General features: G+C 36.3%; 4 protein-coding genes and 1 non-coding gene across 8 annotated transcripts in view; 4 read left to right on the forward strand and 1 right to left on the reverse strand.

Annotated features, from left to right (window-relative positions):
• Positions 1-611: 611 nt before the first annotated feature.
• LOC109853602 (differentially expressed in FDCP 8 homolog) lies at positions 612-4,227 on the forward strand. 2 transcript variants are annotated; one of them, XM_020425873.1, is made up of 8 exons: positions 612-959; positions 1,174-1,386; positions 1,582-1,873; positions 2,042-2,212; positions 2,356-2,409; positions 2,603-2,844; positions 2,996-3,231; positions 3,382-4,227. In XM_020425873.1, exons 2-8 carry the CDS (start codon positions 1,177-1,179, stop codon positions 3,617-3,619), a joined length of 1,443 nt encoding a protein of 480 aa, XP_020281462.1. In that variant the 5' UTR covers positions 612-959; positions 1,174-1,176; the 3' UTR covers positions 3,620-4,227. The 2 variants fall into 2 exon arrangements, with proteins under 2 accessions (XP_020281462.1, XP_020281463.1); XM_020425874.1 differs by lacking the exon at positions 2,356-2,409 and having other exon boundaries at positions 615-959.
• Positions 4,228-5,733: 1,506 nt separating this feature from the next.
• On the forward strand, positions 5,734-11,155 carry LOC109853636 (phospholipase A2-like). The gene is made up of 5 exons (XM_020425941.1): positions 5,734-5,838; positions 7,027-7,320; positions 9,130-9,289; positions 9,509-9,649; positions 10,665-11,155. The coding sequence occupies exons 2-5, from the start codon at positions 7,044-7,046 to the stop codon at positions 10,732-10,734; spliced, it is 648 nt and encodes a 215-aa protein (XP_020281530.1). The 5' UTR covers positions 5,734-5,838; positions 7,027-7,043; the 3' UTR covers positions 10,735-11,155.
• A 492-nt stretch (positions 11,156-11,647) lies between these two features.
• On the reverse strand, positions 11,648-18,402 carry LOC109853586 (dihydropyrimidine dehydrogenase [NADP(+)]). Of its 2 annotated transcripts, none has more exons than XM_020425846.1 (16): positions 17,588-18,402; positions 17,337-17,447; positions 16,173-16,505; positions 15,740-16,048; positions 15,284-15,607; positions 14,959-15,169; positions 14,687-14,871; positions 14,153-14,368; positions 13,904-14,068; positions 13,619-13,771; positions 13,422-13,542; positions 13,078-13,340; positions 12,819-12,998; positions 12,363-12,587; positions 12,116-12,273; positions 11,648-12,001 (listed from the first exon to the last, which is right to left on the reverse strand). In XM_020425846.1, the coding sequence occupies exons 1-16, from the start codon at positions 17,621-17,623 to the stop codon at positions 11,899-11,901; spliced, it is 3,093 nt and encodes a 1,030-aa protein (XP_020281435.1). In that variant the 5' UTR covers positions 17,624-18,402; the 3' UTR covers positions 11,648-11,898. The 2 variants fall into 2 exon arrangements, with proteins under 2 accessions (XP_020281435.1, XP_020281434.1); XM_020425845.1 differs by having other exon boundaries at positions 17,520-17,592.
• Positions 18,403-18,534: 132 nt separating this feature from the next.
• The window catches only part of LOC109853587 (odorant receptor Or1-like), an 8,383-nt gene continuing 6,029 nt past the window's right edge, over positions 18,535-20,888 (forward strand). For both annotated transcript variants that reach the window (XM_020425847.1, XM_020425848.1), the window contains exons 1-2: positions 18,535-18,788; positions 19,001-19,299. In XM_020425847.1, the coding sequence (XP_020281436.1) occupies positions 19,042-19,299 (258 nt within the window). In that variant the 5' untranslated portion in view covers positions 18,535-18,788; positions 19,001-19,041. The remainder of the gene's footprint in view (positions 18,789-19,000; positions 19,300-20,888) is intronic.
• On the forward strand, positions 19,399-19,470 carry Trnag-ucc. The gene has a single exon. It is a non-coding gene; the product is annotated as a tRNA-Gly (tRNA).

Raw genomic sequence — 20,888 nt, forward strand, 5'->3', positions numbered from 1 at the left:
TAAATTTGAGAAATAAAATAAGTTTACACACACAAACACGCACGCACGTAAGTGGAATTTTCTTGTGAACTAAAGTTTTTATCAATTTTGTGTAACAAATTATTTTGTTTCAAGAAGAATATAAACTTGTTTAAAATACATTTTAACTTGTGATAAGATAACGCGCGTCTTGTAGTTTTTCTTACAGTAATTAAAATGATAAATTGTATAGTTTGATGTTTAGTTTAATTATAGTTTTGTGTGATATTAGATTTTTTCAACAATTTTATTTACAAATAAAATTACGATTATATAATAAGAAGATTTTATCTGTTTTGCTGAAGCAAATTTAGAAAACAAAATAATGTTTTGTATATTTTGTTTTTTATTTTGTAACTAAATAGACGAAAAAACTAAATAAAAATATAGAAATGTTAAATAGATTCTAATTAAAGTATTTTTTCATATGTTGTTTGTATCAAAGATTTTGTTAATAATACAAAATTACAAACAATCATATAATTGTTTGTAATTTTAAATTATCAAAAAACTGTTGCAATTATCAGACAACTACAAAAGTGATGTGTAATGAAAAAGAATAGAAAACTTATGAGTTTGCACCTTTAGGAAATTTCAAGCTCGATCAAAATTAATCGATACGATTGGCTACACTGACGATTATTCTTTCGACTGTTAGGAACTTTCGTTAGGTTTGGTTGCTTGTTTCAAGGACAACAACTTGTCAAAACTGTTCCTAGGCACTTGTGTGTGTTTGGGTTAATAATAAACACAAACAACATCAATATGTAATCTGACTTATTTCTGGAAATTGAACAGTAAATTTTATTAATTTTTCACATTCGTTGATTGTAAATGTGAAGTCAAATTGTTCGCATATACATTACAATGAATAATCGCATCTGAAAATACTGTACATTTTTATACTTGCCAAAGAAGACAAAAGCTTATTTATAAAATTGGTGAGTATTTATTCTTCAAGTTTACGTATTTTTCAATACGTGTACGTTAAATTTGAAGATGTAATTTTTTAAAATTGCATTGTCAGAGCATGTAGTACTTAGGTTACATTTATTTATAAGTTTCAATTTTATATGTAAAAAGCTCTGTTGTTGCAGGGAGAGAATATATTAAATTTATATATATTATATGCATTTCTTTTTTGTTGATATATAGAACATGGTAGATATAAAAAGTAATCCTCCCAATATTGGAGAAAATGATATTCACTATGAGTCAAGGATACGAGCAAACAGTTCAGGCACGGGAACATCTACACCCTCATCATCATCTGACTACATGACTGGCGAAGCAGATGATAGCTCTGATAGCAAGGGAACTATTCCTTTTAGCTTGAAGTCGGTGGAAACTGTACTTTCATTATCCAAGGTAAATATCTTTGATACAACATATTACTACATATAATATTTAATAATTTTATCTACTATAAAACTAAGAAGATTATAATCAAATGATCAAAACGTTTTTCTCTTTCTCTTGTTTTTTTCTCTATTATAGAGAAATCAAATCTTTAATTACTTCAGTATTGAGAACGAATAAAAGCTAAACAATTTATTATTTTAGGATGCCTCTCAGGAAGATCTTCAAGAAATGGTACGCAAGTGCAAATTGATGGTGTTGGAAAGCGCCGAGTGTTCGGACGAGCGAAAGTGGCTCGTCCGACGACTGATCGAGTTACGTTTGCGCGCTCAAGAATTGCGTGAAACCTCGGATCAGAATCTCTTTGAGACTCAAGTAATCCTAGGACATCACTTTGTACCGCAGAAGTACTACATTACCACGTCCAGTTCGGTTTATTGTGACCACTGTAGCGGCGCGATCTGGACAATGCTGCAGTCGTGGTACATGTGCAGCGGCAAGTATTATGCGGTCTAATACACTTGTAGATCGTGTATATTTTAAAAGCATTTATTCCATTCACGCAAGAAAGACACTGAGAAAATATTATTTGAGAATTAAATTTGCAATCAACTGAATTCTAACGTTTGAGAAGTTTGTATGACAAAGAATTTCACTCTTTCAGATTGTAAATTTAGCTGCCACTGGAAATGCCTGAGCAACGTGTGTCGCGTGTGTGTACACGTGATCGCGAGCGAGGCCGGCGGTTACACTCACACAAAGGAAATCTGTCCGGAACAGGGTCTCTCGAAACAAAACTATCGTTGCGCAGAATGTAAAGTGCGATTAACGTTCAGTAGGTATTTCCACAGAATGATAAAAATAATTGTATTTACTAGTCAATAAACAAAAGTAGATGAATGGTCCGTTTTTTTTCACATTTTGTTTTGTTCGTCTTACCAAGATATGAGATAACAGTAGTAATTGTTGTCTTGCAAGCTTTCTCCAAAGGATTATCACTATCCTGCTTCGGCAATTCGTTTAAGAACGCAGGTATTCAACTTAACATTTACATTTAACATCTAGGATATTTTTATGTCTCCCGCGCAAACTTTACAAAGTTATTTACATTCAGAGAAATTTATATTTTTTCTGAATATAATTTTGAAAATTTTGTATTTAGTTAATGCACTCTGACAGTGCATATTTTTATTACCATATTGACTGTGATAAACAATAATTCTAGAATCGGCGTGGGTGGAGCCACGACTCTGCGACTACAGCGGCTTGTATTACTGTCAGAGGTGCCATTGGAACACAGCCATGGTCATTCCCGCGAGGGTGATCAGGAACTGGGACATGGAGCCGCGTCTGGTGTCCCGCGCCGCGGCGCAGCTTTTGATGCTTCTCGAAGATCGTTCTGTGTTACCGCTAGAGGAATTGAATCCGAAACTCTTTACTCTGGTCCCAGATTTATCGCTCGTGAAGGTAAAGCCAAGCAACGTAGCTTTGTACAAAGATAACACTTATTGTTAACCAGAAAATAAAACTGTACTGATTAATAAAGATAACCATCGATTCGCGTAAAAGAATAAAAACTGCGCGTTAGCACGTAAAATATGCAAAACTTAAATTTTAGCGGATACGAGAAGAGATGCAGATGATGAAAAGATACTTAGTCCTGTGCGTGGAAGCTTGCGCTCAGGGAATGCCGTGGAAAATCGGACTGCGCACGCACATGATCGAGAACTCCGGCAATTACTCCATAAAAGATCTTATTGATCTTCAAAGTGGCGCTTTGCTGGACGAGCTTCGTGTCGCGTACGATACAATGCACGCGCACATTACGAAACAATGTGAACTCTGCAAGGCAAGGTGTGTATTTTATTAAAAACAGAAAACAAAAAAATTGCTTAGACTTGATCAGAGCACAGGTTTCTCGAATGCGAAAGAAGAAATGCTTTGAAAAAATTGAATTCCACTTGTTTAGCAAGAAGTTCAGGAGACTAAGCTGTTGTTTTTCAGAGGACACTTGTGCGAGATATGCGGCAACGACGAGATCATTTATCCTTGGGACGCAAGCTCGGTAATTTGTCAACAATGCTTGGCGGTGCATCATCGCGTTTGCTGGGCCAAGCGCAATCACTGTTGCCCGCGATGCGCGCGTCTGCAAAAACGTCGCGCTCTTGAGGAACAGGTGACGGCGGTGGTTACGCAAGATAGCGGGAATTGTGATACGGACGATACCGCGAGAGAATCGTGAATCGCAACGCGAGTCTGCATGCGAAATATCATTAAATCTTTTGTGTAAAATCATGTTGTTACAATTCGTATTTTGTACCTGTTGTTATTTTTTTAAACGGATCCGAAAGATTTTTTAGGCTGTCTACGCTTGTACATTGCTCATTGGTTGTAAATAGCGCCTATTTTAATACGAATTTACACCTGTTGTGTGGTGACTTTCAAATTGGACACTCCGGTCTCTAATCGGTGATATTTATCTGTAATATAAACATGCACGTATTATTGTTTAATTAACAGTCAAAACGAGTTTCGCAGAGTAGAAAATATTTTTTTTTTACGCGCACACAGCGTGAGTTGTGCTTTTTTAATTATAGCTGCGGATTGTGCGTTAATTAGGACGTCCATTTTCATATGTAGTCTTTGCATGGTTCTTCTGCGTGGAATGTTGGCAGATAAATCTGCGAATTAGTCGCGACAAGTTGTTTTCGTTTGTTGATACATATGTTTACATATTTAAAAATGAACACCATGAAGCAGTGTAGAATACTTAAACATTTAGAATAGCGAAATTCAAAACCAAATAATATATAAGCAAAGAAAGACACAAGTGAAGATAAATAAAGTCAAATTGTTGATCATACGCTGATTGTTAATCATATCGCCAATTGTTAGTATCCAAGTGTTTTTTTTTTTAACCCAGCTATTCAAACATTGTGATTGTTGTTTATCTCTATCGTTCTTATAAATAATGCGTCGTGATTATATTCGTTACACGCATTGCCGGAATCCTATCCTTGATTATACGTAAAAAAGCTCCGCTCTGTTGCACAGAAAAGAATATAAGCTTTATATATTTTATTTATATCTTTTGTTGATATATAGAACATGGGGTAGATATAAAAAAAAATAATTCTCTTAGTATTGGAGAAAATAATACGCACTATGAATCTCAAGAGCAACCAGTTCGGACACAGGAACATCTACACCTTTGTCTTCAACTGACTGGCGAAGCAGATGATGACTCTGATAGCAAAGAAACTATGCCTTTTAAAAAATATATATGCAGAAGGGCCGATACGGAGTCAAATACTAGGTGTTGATGTATGAACAAAAATCTTTATTTAAACATGCCAAACGTTTCGACTCTTGGTTTGAGTTATCTTCAGTGGCATACAAAAATCATTAAGAAATAGATAGGCAGTACATCACCTTGCAATAAGGAAGAGATATCAAATAATTAGTTGATATTCGTCACAGTGTTTCGAAAACCAAAAATGTCCTCTTTGTTATGCCTTTTAACTTGAATTCAATGAAAACTATACTTTCGTTATTTAAGAATATTATCGTTATTTATAAATTTTGATACAACAAATACTATTATTCAAATCGTAAACAAAAGCGTGACGCAAACGCGAGCGTTATGTAAAATATTAAGTCTCGTATAATCTCGTGTTTTTACAAATCATATATTATGCTTGTTATTTTTTCAAACAGATCCGAACGCTTTTTCAAACTGTCAACGGTGTACATTATCGGTTGTACGTAGCATTGATTTTAAAATGAATTAACACACCTGTTGCGGTGATTGTAAATTGAACATTCCGGTCTCCAATTGACGAAATTTACCTGCGTACAGATAACCGTTTGCTATATTGTTTAACAATCGCGTTAAATTTCGTAGTGTAAAATTTACTCTTCTCTTCTGTCTGTGCAAATAGCGCGCGTTATTAATAGTTGCAGATTGACGATTAATTAGGATGGTATCATTATCTTCGCGTTCTGCGCAAGAATGTTGACAAAAATTAAGTTGTTCCAACATTTGTGTAAGTGTGCACATGATACACGATGATTTGACAGAACGTCAGTATAATGATCTAGCAAATAATATCAAAGAAGAGGCATAAATAAATTAAAACCAAAATCTCTAAATGCTGATCATATCGCTTATAATTAGTCTTCAAATACTCTTGGCGCTTTTTCTTTGCGCCGCTTTTTTTCTTGCGTCCACTCCAACATTTCATTGCAAATGTTTATCGTCTGCATAAATAATGTGTCATGATGTATATATATGTTATTGTGAGCACTGATGGAATCCTCTCCTTGAATCCACCCTTGACATTTGCACAGGTGTTAGGTGACGATTTATTAAGTTGCGCCGCACCGGTGAAATGAGACGGTATTTAAACCAAAGTTTCAAGTCGTCCGGATAGACACGCGTCGTCAGTCACTTGCAACCAGGTAAGCGGACACGACGTATTTTCTATTTTTTTTTTTTTTTTTTTGCCAGATCGCCGCGTCTCCAACAAAAAGTTTACACTGTTTTCCGCAACAAAGTACAACTTTTCTTGTTGCATCTAGTTTTCATATGATTTTTTTACTTTCACTCGTCAACTATTGAATTGTTCTCGTTAGATCAAAACGACTCTTACTGTGTACGTGGAAAAAACCGTCGTTAATAAAAAACAACGTTTAAACTACAACGGTTTAAAATTCAAATGTAAATCGCTCTCGTATTTACGCGCCGCTTTTCTTGTTTATTGGATAATGAGAGTCGGTCGTGGCTGTTTTATATCAGAACAGTCAAATTGTTGTTAAACAATTAGAGTTAAACATAAAGAGACATCACTATGTAAACGCACTTACGAATTCATATAAACGCGCGATTTACATTAAAAGAGTTAATAAATCGGTTTTGTTGGACGAAACAACACGCGAAATACACGCGAAGACTTTTTAGTCACAAAGTGAATAATACATGGACGGCTCTAAATTACACGCAAATGTATTTTTTATCTCTACCACAGGATTGTTCTGTATGAAAGAAATGTGATACTTCTGAAAGACTTTTGAGTTAAAAAGCAACACGTATAATTCGTTTCTGCGATTGGTTAATTAAATGATAATTTTTCTAATTAGAGTTTTTTCCAAGTAAAGATAATTTGTTTCCAATTAAATTGAGAGACACAAGGTGTCATATACGAAACAAATGGTTTTAATTGCATATTTGTCAGTTTATTAATAACTGTTTGAGATGTCTAATTCAATGACAATGTATGCGACACAATGGCTTCACCACTTGCGAGTTAACAACAATGCGTTTCAATTGTTTGAGTGGAAATTTATAAATAGTCACTAATTAAGCTGAAAACTTGTTTAATTCCGACATTAAACGGAACTGTTTGCCGCAATATTACGATAAGCAGGCGCTACAAATTCTTGTAAACTTTTTGGGTTTTGCACTAGACTGACATCCAATTTATTTCTTTATATATTTGCAATATTTTTATTATTTTATTTTTATACTGACACGTGCACACTCAAGATTGTTAAAAATAATCGTCGTATATCTGCGAACATAGTTTCTGCAAAATTACTTAGTGTAACAAATAAATTACGAACTAATTGTCTCGTATTTTTGGTTTACAGGTTGAATAGACAGCACAATGGCGCGCTTCTGTATTTTCGCGCTGTTCCTCGTCGTCATCTTTCAATTCGGTAACTGCGACATCGATTGTGACAATATCACGGTCAAGCCCGGTTCTAATGAAACCACCCTTTCGCATTTTGAAAAATGGGCGAAGAAGTTAAAGCTATCTGTTGACAAAGTGGAAGACGGCATTAAAAAAAAAATCATCGGGGATAAATCCAAATCACCTGAAAATTCCATCGCTGTATTCCTCGAACCCGAGGACTTTGAAACTTTTCGCGCAATCTTCCCAGGTAATTCGAAGCTGTTCCAACATAAGTAAGAGAGATTTTCAAATATTTTTATTTTTTTTTTTATCTTTCACAGACTTGCGTATCTTTCTAGACTCGTACACGTGTATTTCACACATTTAACAATTAAAAGTGAAACGCGACAGATAAACAAGTGACAGAATTACGAAATACACAAACAGAGAAGTTGAGAAAGAAGAAACGCGCGCACGGGGGATAATTTATTACAGACGGCACGGTGTTTTTTCGAGAAGAACAATCAATTTGCGATCAAACAAGACGCGCAAAGATGCAATGTTTCTTCAAGTCGCGAATTTGTTTTTCACAAATTGAGATAAAATTGCAATTGCGAGATACGAGATTTGTGTTGCGGCAGTCCGATAATAAAAATTTACACGCGCTTGTTTGAGGAACGCCTTGTTTGCACTACGTCGCGCACAAGACGCGCGTAAAACACTTTTTTTTTTTATTTTTATGAGTATTTGTTATTCATTGGCAATAAAGTTACGAACATAATTTGTAACACGTGCTGGAATCTAATCGCTGGAGAATAAAGATCGAGCGAATTTTCGCTTCGCAACTGATCACAAAAATACGTTTGCAACTTTATTGCCAATGAATTTTGTAACGAGAAAAGTGTTACGAAAAAAAAATACTAAAAAATATATTTTACTATTTATATATTTAAGTATATTTTAAATAAGTGTCTTGTACAACGAAAAAAGAACATCAAAAATAGGCGACGATTGAGAGAAAACAGCTGTTTCTTAGCTCATTAATCACGGAAGATTAATTACGTACGGCGTTTAATTGAGTAATCAATCAGGTCATTTCATTAACGATGAATTAATCACGATGTGACATTATTTGAGAAAACGTACGAATATATTTTTGCACTCGAGAGATCTCTTTGATCGACTTTTTGCGGTCACGCGTGATTGGATTTGATACCTTGACATATTAAAATCGTATTTACTGATATTTTTACAGATGTTTTGTTTAGTTTGTGAAACACATTTGTATCTAATACACACCGCAATTTGTACTGCCGTTGCACCGTAAAAAAAAAAAAAAAAAAAAAACGGCGGAAAAAAACAAGAGGAAGCGTAATCCGACAAGGAGTTTAGTATACAGTTTTTTTATTCGCAAACACACAATTCCGCGAGATAAATTATCAGTACAACACTGCGCGTATTGCAACACACACACACACACACACACACACACACAGTGTTGAAACCACAAGTCGATTTTTCATCCCGCTGTATCTCTGACGACGTTAATTAATTCACGGAGAAGCGAGAAGCGACGATCAAATCAATTCAAGACCGTGAAACAGACTTTTTTTTTTTGTCGAAACGCGAATCTTTGATCTTTTTATTACAAAAATTCTGCCAATTGAAATAAAACGAGAAACAAGAAACATTCTCATTGCAAAGCAATGGAAAAGTTCTCGCGTTAATTGTCGAAAGAGAACTGGAAAATTTCCCGATAACGGCAAAAAGCGCTTCTTCAATGCGGTGATTAATGAACGCGGGATAATCCCAAGGATTTTTACACTTGGCTGGTTTTTTTTAATGACTGTATATGCACGCGATCGTACGTAATTTTACTATTAAAGCAAATGAGCCACGCATGTCGATTATATCATCGCGCCATATTTTCTCAGCAATTATCATCAGCGATTTTGTTTGTTTAAACCTCATACCCGCTTCTCTCACAAGTGACAAATTCGCTAATTGATTTGTTTCTTCCATCCCCCATCGACGATGAGTCTACAGTCCTCTTCTTACTGCTCTTCTTGTTTCGAAGGAACACTTTGGTGCGGCGATGGGGATATCGCGAAACAAGAGTCGGACCTCGGTTACTTCAACAAAACGGACGCTTGTTGCAGAGCGCACGACAACTGCAACGACGATTTGTTGGCCGGCCAGACTAAAGGCAATCTCGAGAACAACGGCATTTTCACGAGGTAAAAACGGCACGCGGTTTTCGGAGAACATTTGTCGCGTAAAAAACAATTTCTCAGCGTTCGATCAATTCTGAATTCAACATTTTCTCAACCGCGTTAGCACGTTTACGTCTTTTCACGAAAAAAAAAAAACAGCGTCCAGTTCTTTGATTTTCGGTCTCGTTAGTAATTTTCATTCAATTTCTTCATCAACGAATCTCGACAATTTGTTGACAACAGATCCGCTTGCAACTGCGACGATGAGTTCTACAGATGCTTGAAGAACGCTGATACCTTAATTTCCAATAGTATCGGAAAGACGTACTTCAATATATTGAAACCGCAGTGCTACACTTGTCAATGCCCGACGGTCGATTGCAAGTAAGACACAACAAATTAGAAGGCAATATTCAATTTTTGTTTCCTTGTCATATGTATTTTATTTATTTATTTATTTATTTATATTTAGTTTTCATTATTAATTAGATAAATATTAAAGAAGTAAATGATTTTGACAAGGAGGTAACAAAGTGAGAATTCCCGGTAAAAAATTTTTTATATATACTTATACACAAATTAAATATAAAATAATTATATCTAATTATGCAAATTTATATGTGCCGAATATGTTCACACAATTTTATACACGGAGAATTTCTTTTTTAAGAGAATGGCTTCAGTGATATTCCATATCAAATTACAAAATAACTCTATTAGTATCATGTTAGATACAAAAAATTATAAAAAACTATATTTTTACTATATTTTTAAAAAAGTTTTGGTATATAATCGTATATACTTATACACAAATTAAAATTATTATATCTAATTATGCAAATTTATATATATATATATATACCGAATATGTCCATACAATTTTATACATGAAAAATTTTTTACCGAGTTTTAACGCGAATCTTGTAAAAAAGAAATATTACGTGAAACTTTTTGCTTTAAAATAGAATAGGAGTGTAGTAAGCTTCAATAAATTCTTATAAAACAGGAAATATATAATGGCCATTTGAAGCAAAAACACTGGTGATAACGTGTGTATGATAGATGCATTACTTTATTCAAGCAGGTAACATATAGAACGTTTTCGGCCTTAGATTAGTAACTGAATCCTCAGTTACTTTAATATTTCTATATTGTAATCATGTGACTTGTATAAGTTTTAATTCAAGAAAATCATATTTATATATATATTGATAAAGGCCTATTAATCTAAGGCCGAAAACGTTCTATATGTTACCTGCTTGAATAAAGTAATGCATCTATCATACACACGTTATCACCAGTGTTTTTGCTTCAAATGGCCATTATACATTTCCTGTTTTTGCTTTAACTTAGTTCATTAATTTTTTATTTATTGACTCTTGATGAAAAAATATTTCAGAGTTACTGATCGCCTACAATGCGAAAAACAATGCAAGCTATACAAATGGCAAAACAGTCCCAAGTATTAAGTTGGTCACGGCGTTCGGACACTCGTAACGAAACGAGGATACTGTTTTGTATCCTACCTACCGATAATAAAAACTCACACAATCCGTGTAAATAACAGCATACTCGCGTGCTTTTGTAAAACTTTGTTGTTTCGAAGATAAACGTACAAGATTGCGTTATCGTAAAAAACTTGATCTTATATAAAAATTGTGATGTGCGATAAGAAATTTTGAAGAAAATGAATCGATAATTCGGAGAGAGCTAAATTATCTCGCGCGTTCGAAGGTTAATTTATATCGTGTAATTTAATATCGTGTACATATTGTGCATAAGATTTAGCAATTTGTAAAACATATGTAACTTTTGTGTGTGTATGCGTTGCATAATGCAAATTCACGTGATGTGTTGTGTAAATAAAATGAAACTTAACAAAGCAGTAAATCACTTGCGTCTTCAATCTCATTTATTTTTTGCAGCAAACTTGTTGATTAAAAATTAAATGACGAGACGCGGATCAATGAGAGCAATAACACGGATGGTTGAGGGTGGTAATTTTTTTCCAAAATTTTATTAATCCATTCAAACGTTTCGACCAGCGCGAATTTGATCATTCTCAATCCCCGGATAGAAAACCATTTACAAAATTATGTGACAAAATCTTGCACTGAAATTGTAATTTGCAATTATACAGACATATTTTAGGAAATAGACGTAAAAACATTGATCTTTTCTAAAATATTTGTAGTTGTTTGCAAAATTACTTTCCAAATACTATTTCGACAAAAGAATAACGAATATGGCGAATCATCTTAGCGGTATATATTTGCAAAATTAATTTCACAAAGAAATTGTCCAATAATTGAGAAAAGAAATTCAGCTATGTGATGTTTCAAATATGTAGAAATATGATTGCATATGAAGAAATGCAAGAAATTGTCGTCACTCATGATGTCATATATTTTTGTGCAATATTTTCACAAATGTGCCTATTAGGGAATGCTAATCTATTACAGATCGAATCATTTGGTATAATAACAATATAAAATTCTTGTTAATTAACGTGTCACCTGAGAGGTGACGCTTCGAATTTACTACATAATTTATTGATTATCAAGACCGGGGCCCGGTAGTCTGGCGGACTGAGTGCGGGGGAGGTCCCGAGTTCGAATCCACCAAAAAAAATGTTATTGGCGGTTAACCGTCACGAGATGTACATTGTTCAGAAAATTACCGGTTTTCAGAGGCACGCCTCTTTTAATTATGTGCGGAATTGTTTTGGGAACCATACTGAAAAAAAAAAAAAATAGAATAAAATCAACAACAGCGATCAGTTGAAAAAAATCGCAGCAAAAACAAGACAAAACAGGCTGCGACATATACTATAGATATTTAAAAACTTACGTGATGCAGTCGATGATCGGACACACAGATAGACAGAGCGTGCATCCGGTGCAATCGTCCGTCACTGTGGGAATGTGAGTGTCAGGATGGAAGGAGATCGCCTGATATCCGGAGTCCGCGCAAGCCATGTAGCATTTGCCGCAATTTATGCACAAATCCTGCAAAAAAAACGACATGTAATACGGATATTTCACGTGACAACGCGATGACGCGAATAACGGTTTAAATGTCTGAACGGTTTAAATACATCGTCGATCAGAGCCACGACTTGTCTCAAATTGTCTAACGCATTGAAATTGTCAATGTGGTCCAGCGCTTTGCCTATCACGTCCTTCAAAGCGGGAATTGACTTGATCGGTCCAGGTGCCGGTCGTGTCGCCGTAACGGTCCCGTCCAATGGATTCGAGTTTGCTTTCAGCTCGGCTATCTTCTTCTCGCGCAACCTTTGATACACACCGAAATACGGTACGTTCTAGAAAAAAAAAAAAAAAAAGATTTTTGAGTGCAAAATTCAGCAGAAATGTTTAAGAAATTAATTGAAAAAAATAAACAAAGTTTTCAATTTTATTTAACAACATTTTTTTTTGCAAAAGTCATATATTTCGCGATCAAGCGGTCACTTTAAAAATTTGACAACTGCTTTAAATAATTAATTTTTAATTAAAGACATTTTGACGTAAACATTATGATGAGTAATATTCACCTTGCCGAGAGCGTGTTGCATTGAAACAACAGGCTTGCCTTTCTGGTGCTTAAACGTCGGCGGGCTCTGACCGTCCCAGTCTTTCACTTGCTTCAGAGTTTTCAGATACAATAACGTTTTCAAACCGGTGACATAATCGTCTATCACAGTGAAATCTTGATTTTGAATAGCGCTGCAAATCTAAAACAGTATAAATTCTCGCATAATGATTTCTCTCTCCAATATAATATTTTAATTTATAGAATGTTTCTTGTTAAACCTGAACGACCGATGCGCCGCAATGTAAGAATTGCAGAGCGACGTCGGCCGAATCGACGCCGCCAGTGCCGAGTATCGGAAATCCCGGAAGATGCTTCGAAATTGTCGAGATGGCTCGCAGAGCTACGGGTCTGGTTGCGTTTCCCGACATACCGCCGTATGTCGTCAGTTTATTGAGACCCACCGCCGGCCATGGAGTTCCGTCAGCGTACAAACCCATCAATCCCGACACGGTGTTAATCGCGGTAACGCCATCGGCTTTACCTGCGCAAAACCCGCGTTATATTAATCGCAATCGAATAACTGTCGATTTTATTTTCACAAAAATATCCGAAATAAATTTACCCTCGTAAGCCGCCTTGGCGATTGAAAGAACATCGGTGATATTTGGCGTCAATTTAACGAAGAATGGTATCTTGACGGTTTCGCGAACCCATCTAGAAATGTTTCTGACCAGCTCTGGATCCTGAAAGACAATCCATTGAGCTGTTCTTCAGAAATTCCAAATTTTAGGAATAAAGAAAATTTGTAATCAATGAAACCTGTCCACAAGCCAAACCCATTCCGACTTCGCCCATGCCGTGAGGACAGGATAGATTCAGTTCGAGGCCGTCAGAACCAGCTCTTTCCGCCATGCTTGCCAGTTCCACCCAATCGGCCTTGTTATATGTGCACATAATGCTCGCGATAACGATCTTTTATGCAAGAATACAGAAAAACAAAAAAAATCTCATAAATGAAAGATAGACAAACATAATTACACGCGAGACAAAATTTTGCACATACGTATTGAATGTAATCAAGATCTCAAAACACTGTGTACGTACCTTCGTGGGAAAGTCTCGTTTCAGTTCTGCGACACTCCGACACCAATACTCCGCGGTTTTCTCGGATATCAACTCGATGTTCAAAAAGCTACTTTGCTCGGGCCCGTAGTGATGTCGGGACGTTGTGCCTTTGATGATGCGCGGCGACACGTTGATGACGAGATCCTACGAGAGAGATTTAAGAAAAAAAACTAGAAATTTTGAAAGACGTTGTCTCGCAGCGTGACGCTTCTTTGTCGATTAAGTCACCTTGTTCAGAGAAAAGGTTTTCGTGATGGCAAAAGCCCAACCGGCCTCGAAAGCTCGTCGGATCATCGCGCTGGTGGTGCAGGGTGGAGCGGACGCGAGACCGAAGGGATTTTCGAATTTCAGACCGCAGAACTCGACGCTCAGGTCAACGTCATCGATGGCGGTGTGGAACTTCGGTAGCCGCGGATTTTTCGGTACCGTCAAACCATAGGATTCCTGTGAACACCCCGTGAAAAATAAATTGAATGTTCGAATTTTCTTGATAAATATTAGCATTTTCTTTATAAATATAATAATAAATGTTTATTCACTTCAGCCTTAGGCCAAGAAGGGGACTTGGTTTACAATCTTCTAAACTCATTTATCCTTCCATTCCTCTTAGTCATACTCCTTAAATTACCTGACCCATAAACCTATTGCTTCTTTCCCTTTTCTTATTCTGCATAGCATTTTCTTTATTGATTCAAACGAACATTTACATTGTTACGTAGATCACTAGTGTGTTTAAAGACATTGACAATTGATGCGATGTACCTGTATGTATTGATGAATGTACCACGCAGCTGTTTTTCCATCATTCACGGATTCCACGGTCGTCTGTGCGACACCGGCGAGGTCTCCTCCGCAGAACACACCTGGCACCGACGTCGCCATCGTGATCTCGTTCACTTCCGGCAGGTTCCATCCGTTCATCTCGATTGGCGCCATTGCGCGCATCACTGTTTTCATAAAAAAACTCTTTTAAAACAAAACGCACACAAGTGTGTTTTATACAAGTTTGCGTGAAAAAGAGCAACGTTATTTACCAGAAGAATTGTACAGTCCCGAGCCGAAAGCCGAAATTACAAAGTCCGCCTTCAAAGTGACCCTCTGTTCCTCGTCTTCTATCCACTCGTCTTTCTCGTTTTGCTCGGTCCGGTAGAACTCGATCGCGGCGATTCTGTTGTTGCGAAGAATGACTCGCTTCGGCGATTGGAAGGGTACGAACTCGCATTTCTCTTCCTTGGCCAAGTCCATCTGAAAGTGATCATCGCGCGAATATCTAAACTCTTCTCAAATTCTTCGTCTCAGATTTCTTTTTGCTTCGAATTAAAAAATCGAAATAACGAGAGAGAGAGAGAGAGAGAGTACCTCTTCTGGAACAGCGCGCACATTGGTGAAACCTTTCCGGAAGACGACGAACACCTTTCTGGCTCCGCATCGGAGAGCGGAAGTGGCGCAATCGAAGGCGGTGTCTCCCGCGCCGAGTACGATCACGGTGCCGCGGAGAGACGGGAGCTGATTGGTTTTGCAGGCGCACATTCCGGGTTTGCTGCCTCTCGCGACGGCGGGCAGAAAATTCTTCGACGTGTAGAAACCCATTTCCGGCGTGAGGTTTTCGAAGATCGTTGCAGTCTTCGGCTCGGGCAAGCCGATTCCCAAAAAAATCGCTTTGTATCCCGCATCTTGAAGACTCTGAAACATTTAGGGAAGCGATTCCGAATAATTGCACTTCTTGTTGTTGTTGAGAGTTTCGTAGACTCTCCGTCACTGATTTCTGAAAAGAGTAATCCTAAAAAAACATATTGCAAAAAAAGATATAAACACCTGTATCGTCAAGTCATCTTCGGATAACGACCTTCCTAATTCGATCTTTACTCCCAGATCCCTGACGAGATCCACCTCGAAGCTGACGACGTCGTACGGAAGTCTGTACTGCGGTATTTCGGAAGAGCTCAATCCGCCAATGTAATTCTCCTTCTCGAAGATCGTAATGTCGTCGTAACCGAGTCGGGCGAGAAACGTTGCGCACGAGAGCGAAGCCGGTCCGCAGCCGAGCAAAGCTATCTTGGTGTTTGGATAAGGTACCGTTTGATTCGGTATTCGAGTTTGAGGAATGTTCATCCGTTTGAAGATCTGCCGGAGTAATTAATATTTGAAGCGGACGCGCGTGTATAAATTTTTGACAGACACGTCAATGAATCGTCGTTTTGCAAATTAGCGAGATAAGTATAATTATAACATTATTGAGCGAGATTACATCCACGGCGAAGTGTTGAAGCCCGCCGATGTTGATCGGACCCTCCTCGGTCGCGTAAAGATTGCACCCGCCCACGCAGAGATCGCTGGTCGGACAGACCATGCCGCAGGTGAGACCGAGCGGATTGTCCGAAAGGATCGCCTTAGCCGCGCCATAATAATTCTTGTTGGAGATGGACGTGATGAAGGACTTGATGTCCAGTTGCGTGGGACAGGACTTCTGGCAAGGCGCGTCCGCGCACTTGAGGCAACGCGCCGCTTCCTTCAGAGCGCCTCGCTCGCTCAACGTCGTGTGCTTTATATCGTCGAAGTTCTTCGTCAGAGTTGTGCAACTCTGAAAACAATCGGCGGAAGTCAGCAATATCGCTTATCGCTCAGTTTTTAGATCCAAACAGTGTTTTGTGAGATGTCGCGTCTTAGTAAAACTGAACTAAATGTTTCCGTCAAATTCTGTCACGAGAAAAATTGAAGTTTCTTATTTAAAAAATATTAGCTAAACAATATTAGTTGAGAAATATTTTTTAATTAACATTTTTCAACTAATATTTTTCAATATTTCTGTTTGTATTTAAAAAATATATTAGCTGAAAAATATTAGTTGAAAAATATTGAAAGGCTGAAAATGATCTCAACCCTCTATGGGCCGAATTTTTTTCTTAAATATAAAAAAAATTTAAGACGTATACATCATCTTGTGAAAAAAACCAGAAATATTTGGTAAAATGTGGATATATTAGCTTGAAAGTTACATGGGCCCGTAGAGGGTTAAATATATAATATAATTAATTGATTAATAAAATTATTTAAGTATAGTTTATAAAATTATTTAAGTATAGTTAACTATATATAATAATTATAGTTCTTTATATAATTATTAATTTGACAGAAAAATTTGTGATTATTGAGTTTATCAGACGCGATGTGTGTCTCTTTAAGAAATAAATGTCCTTAAAAAATTATATTATCAGTAGATAAGATTGCTAATATCAAGATATATTAAATGTTCGGTGTATCTAAGAAAAATCCACGCAACTGTACAGAAATTGCGCTTGAATTGCAAACATCTCGATATTATTTATTACATACACGTGAACGCTTTTAATATTTAAAAATAGTTTTAAATGATTGATTGACAGCGCGAATGAGTTATTTTTAAACGACTTACGTCACATTTCTCGTGAATGTTTCTCTTCCAGTGCTGCTTGATCTCCTTGGTACAGGCCGACGGCACGAGACTCGCGTGACTTTTGGACTTCGGATTGACGTTCAGTATGTTCTGAAAAAAAAAAATTGCGTTCTCAAAGACTTTCGTTCTTAACAGATGTAATTATTGCGTCGCGATAATTACGTTATTCTCGTGATGACGCACACATTTTGTTGTCGTCATCTCGCGCACGTTGAAACCAAAATACTCACTTCGATATCGGGCAGATCTTTGCTCAGCATTGCCATTTCTCACGGAGTAGAAACAAACAGTTTTTTTGATATAAACAAGATTCGGATCGACGCGATCGGAAAACCGGTATGACCAGACGCGGGAGATCACCGAGTAACTGAGGCAACTTACCTCGAGTTTACTCGTCGCAAGAGTAAATAACGTTTCCGACCAGCAACAAGCTGAATATCGCGGAGCGATAACGATGTTTCAACACTTCGATCAAGCAATGTGATTGATCGATTATGTCAAATCGACATCGTTTAAGTTGCTTCCGTATGGACGAAGTGCCACCAAACGAGCGCGACGAGATTTAAACACTTGCGCGTCTATATATTGCGTATCATATATCGCTGATCTGACAAATATATCGTCGACGAATGACGAAAGACCAGAGCTCTCGTTCTTCTCTAACGGCCGTTTTCTTCACACCTCTCGATAGCTATCCTCTGAATAAATTTCTCTGAGAACCAATAAGGAGAACCAATTTCGGGAGATATCTTTTAAATAAAGTTATCTAGAAAACTTCTATCTAGAAGTAAAAAAATTGGCTGCAAAACTTTGTACGTATGTTATATTTGTTGAGATATTAAAATAAATCACAAAAAAATTATATCAAAATTATTAATAACAAGATATCATAATTTTCTTTGCCGCACTGGGTGCAGTTTGTTTAACAAAAAAATTGTTAGACCGCCAAAAAATATGCACGCGGAAAAACAAATTTTTTTCGGAGCGTCGCTGCACCGAGTCGGTTGTCAAATTGCGAACGAACTTCCACGAGGCAGCGTCGCCACTGGGAAACACTGGTTGTTTCCCAGCAGAACGGAGTGAGAAACAGCGGTCTCGAGTCAATTATTCCTACAGTAGATTGCAGCTTTCGTAATTTGCGCGGATAATAAAGTCTGTTCGTGATAAGAATGCAGCATGCGCGCGGTACACGACGAATGCGGAGCGACGATTGTCGATTACAGGCCAAGCGTTACGTGACGTTGTAATTTGCGTACACGAACGTTCCGTGAAATTAGCGAGGATCCTGGATTACTCGAATCAATCGATCGACAATAACAGATGACAGTACCGCGTCCCTTTGTTTCTGTAAATTATTATACAAACATCGAGCGCGACGGTTCAATGCTCCGACAAGAGACAGCGAAGTCAAATTGCAAACCTCAAGATCGCGTAAATATCACAATTTTACGAATTTTTATTTTAGTTTTGCGCACGCGCTTTTTATTAATTAGAAAATTAATTAAAAATAAAAATATATATTAATTATAAAATTCGCTCGCAATAATAACAATAAGTATAGAAAAATAATATAAAATTAAAAATAATTAATTAAAAATCCTCACGTAACATTCTTATTTAGTCATTTCTTTCTGACAAAGTAGATTCGAGTACATTTGCGACGATCTTTCGAATCGGGAAAACAATGGACGCAAAGAACACGATCGAGCCGAATTTTCACTTGAAAGTGAGCCTGTCGATCGTTTATTGTTTGGGCACCTGGCCGCCACGTAACGGCGGATATCGGTTTTTTTATCTGCTGTACACCGTCTGCAGTTTCACCTTTATACTGGGCATTCTGCTCGCCGCGGAAATAGCGAACGTATTCGCGCACTGGAACGATGTGTCAAAGATCGCCGCGGGCGCGACGATACTTATGACAAATTGCATTCACGCTTCCAAGGTAAATTCAATTTCGACAATCGATGATTATCTACGTTTTCTAATTGATCTCGATACTTGTGGAAAATATCACACTCTACATGAGAGGGTCTACAGAAGTGCGATGGTGGTGTAATGGTTAGCATAGTTGCCTTCCAAGCAGTTGATCCGGGTTCGATTCCCGGCCATCGCACAGTTTATTTTTTTTTTTTTTTTTTCCGCTCTATCGTAACATTTTTCATATTGTTGGATTTTCCTCCAACAAATCATCACGTGTCATGTAGTATACTAATTATAATATACTTTTTGCGACTCAGATTTTTTTCAACGTGTTGTATTCCGTTTTTTTATATTTTATACATATATATGTTTATTTGTTTATTTAAATTTAGTTTTTTTATATTTATATATATTTATTTATAGATGCATTTTAATTTCTTAAATATTTTTGTCTTGACTTCTGTTGGCAATTGTAACTCGTGGAAAGTGACTTTAAAATAATTATAACACTCTATGTATTGCACGTCTTTTTTATGTTGTATTCTTTTTCTTATCCCAGACAGCATAGACCTGCAAAATACGTCTTAAAGACATCCGGGAAATGTGCTATTTTTGAGGACGAACTTTGAATGTTTTTAAGATGTCACTTGAAAGTTTGTGCTGTCCGGGAGTTTTTTTAAATTTTTTAAATCTATTCTATTTGTTCTTTCGTTATATATTTCTCCTTCTTTTCTATCTTCTTATTCCATCTATCTTTTCTACTTCTATCCTTTCTATNTAAGCTTTTACCTGTTCTGTTCTATCTTTATTCTGTTTGGAAATACACAACAATGGTTTTGTAAAGTGTATTACTTTTATTATTATTATTACTCGTCGAAAAGTAATATTGAATAAGAAGGCTGTACGAGTGAATTTACAAACATGTGTACATCTTAAGTTGTTCTGAAACTGGTGATATGACTCCTGTTACGACTCTACCAGATTGATGAGTTATTGTCAATTATTATTTAATAAGTTATAATCAAATTTATTTTTAAACACATATAATATTGTTCTAACAGTTATTCACTGAAGAAGATCTGATTTAGATCGAAACGTATGAATAAAAAATCTTACAATAAAACCATACACGTTCATCCACTATTATACTCGTACAGCCTTCTTATTCAATATTAGTATTAATTTTTATATATTTGTATTTATTTATATTTTTATTGAAACATTGTTTTATATAACATGTCAAATTAGTTCCATTATTTTAATTATTATTATTTTTTATGCTAGAAAACGTACATATAAACATTTATTACAATATTGAACAAAACAAATGTTGTACATTGTTTTTGACGGGAGAAACCACCACCTTTTTGCGGTTTCCGTTGAGCAACAATGTGTACGTAGTTTATTTCTAAAACTTAAATACAATAAAATTCTTAACTAATAAATATATATATTCGGTCAAAGGAGCCGTTCGCTAGGTGTTGTGCAGAAATTATACGTGTATATATATCCATATATACGTGTTCACATGTAAATTTTTACACGTGAAATTCGAATTGAAATAACAATTCTAAAATATTCATATTGGATGCTATACTTGCATCCAATATG

The sequence above is a fragment of the Pseudomyrmex gracilis genome, unplaced genomic scaffold, assembly GCF_002006095.1.
Source record: "Pseudomyrmex gracilis isolate BER0280 unplaced genomic scaffold, ASM200609v1 scaffold_51, whole genome shotgun sequence".
NCBI classification, from domain to species: domain Eukaryota; kingdom Metazoa; phylum Arthropoda; class Insecta; order Hymenoptera; family Formicidae; genus Pseudomyrmex; species Pseudomyrmex gracilis.

Coding starts and splice junctions, on each gene's coding strand:
- LOC109853602 (XM_020425873.1), top strand. CDS start 1,177: ATGGTAGATATAAAAAGTAATCCTCCCAATATTGGAGAAAATGATATT. Junction 1,387..1,581: donor CTGTACTTTCATTATCCAAG/GTAAATATCTTT, acceptor TTATTATTTTAG/GATGCCTCTCAGGAAGATCT. Junction 2,410..2,602: donor CAATTCGTTTAAGAACGCAG/GTATTCAACTTA, acceptor CAATAATTCTAG/AATCGGCGTGGGTGGAGCCA.
- LOC109853636 (XM_020425941.1), top strand. CDS start 7,044: ATGGCGCGCTTCTGTATTTTCGCGCTGTTCCTCGTCGTCATCTTTCAA. Junction 9,290..9,508: donor AACAACGGCATTTTCACGAG/GTAAAAACGGCA, acceptor TGTTGACAACAG/ATCCGCTTGCAACTGCGACG. Junction 9,650..10,664: donor TGCCCGACGGTCGATTGCAA/GTAAGACACAAC, acceptor AAAATATTTCAG/AGTTACTGATCGCCTACAAT.
- LOC109853586 (XM_020425845.1), bottom strand. CDS start 17,558: ATGACGACAACAAAATGTGTGCGTCATCACGAGAATAAC. Junction 16,049..16,172: donor TTCAACACTTCGCCGTGGAT/GTAATCTCGCTC, acceptor TTACTCCGGCAG/ATCTTCAAACGGATGAACAT. Junction 14,872..14,958: donor GGGACTGTACAATTCTTCTG/GTAAATAACGTT, acceptor TTATGAAAACAG/TGATGCGCGCAATGGCGCCA.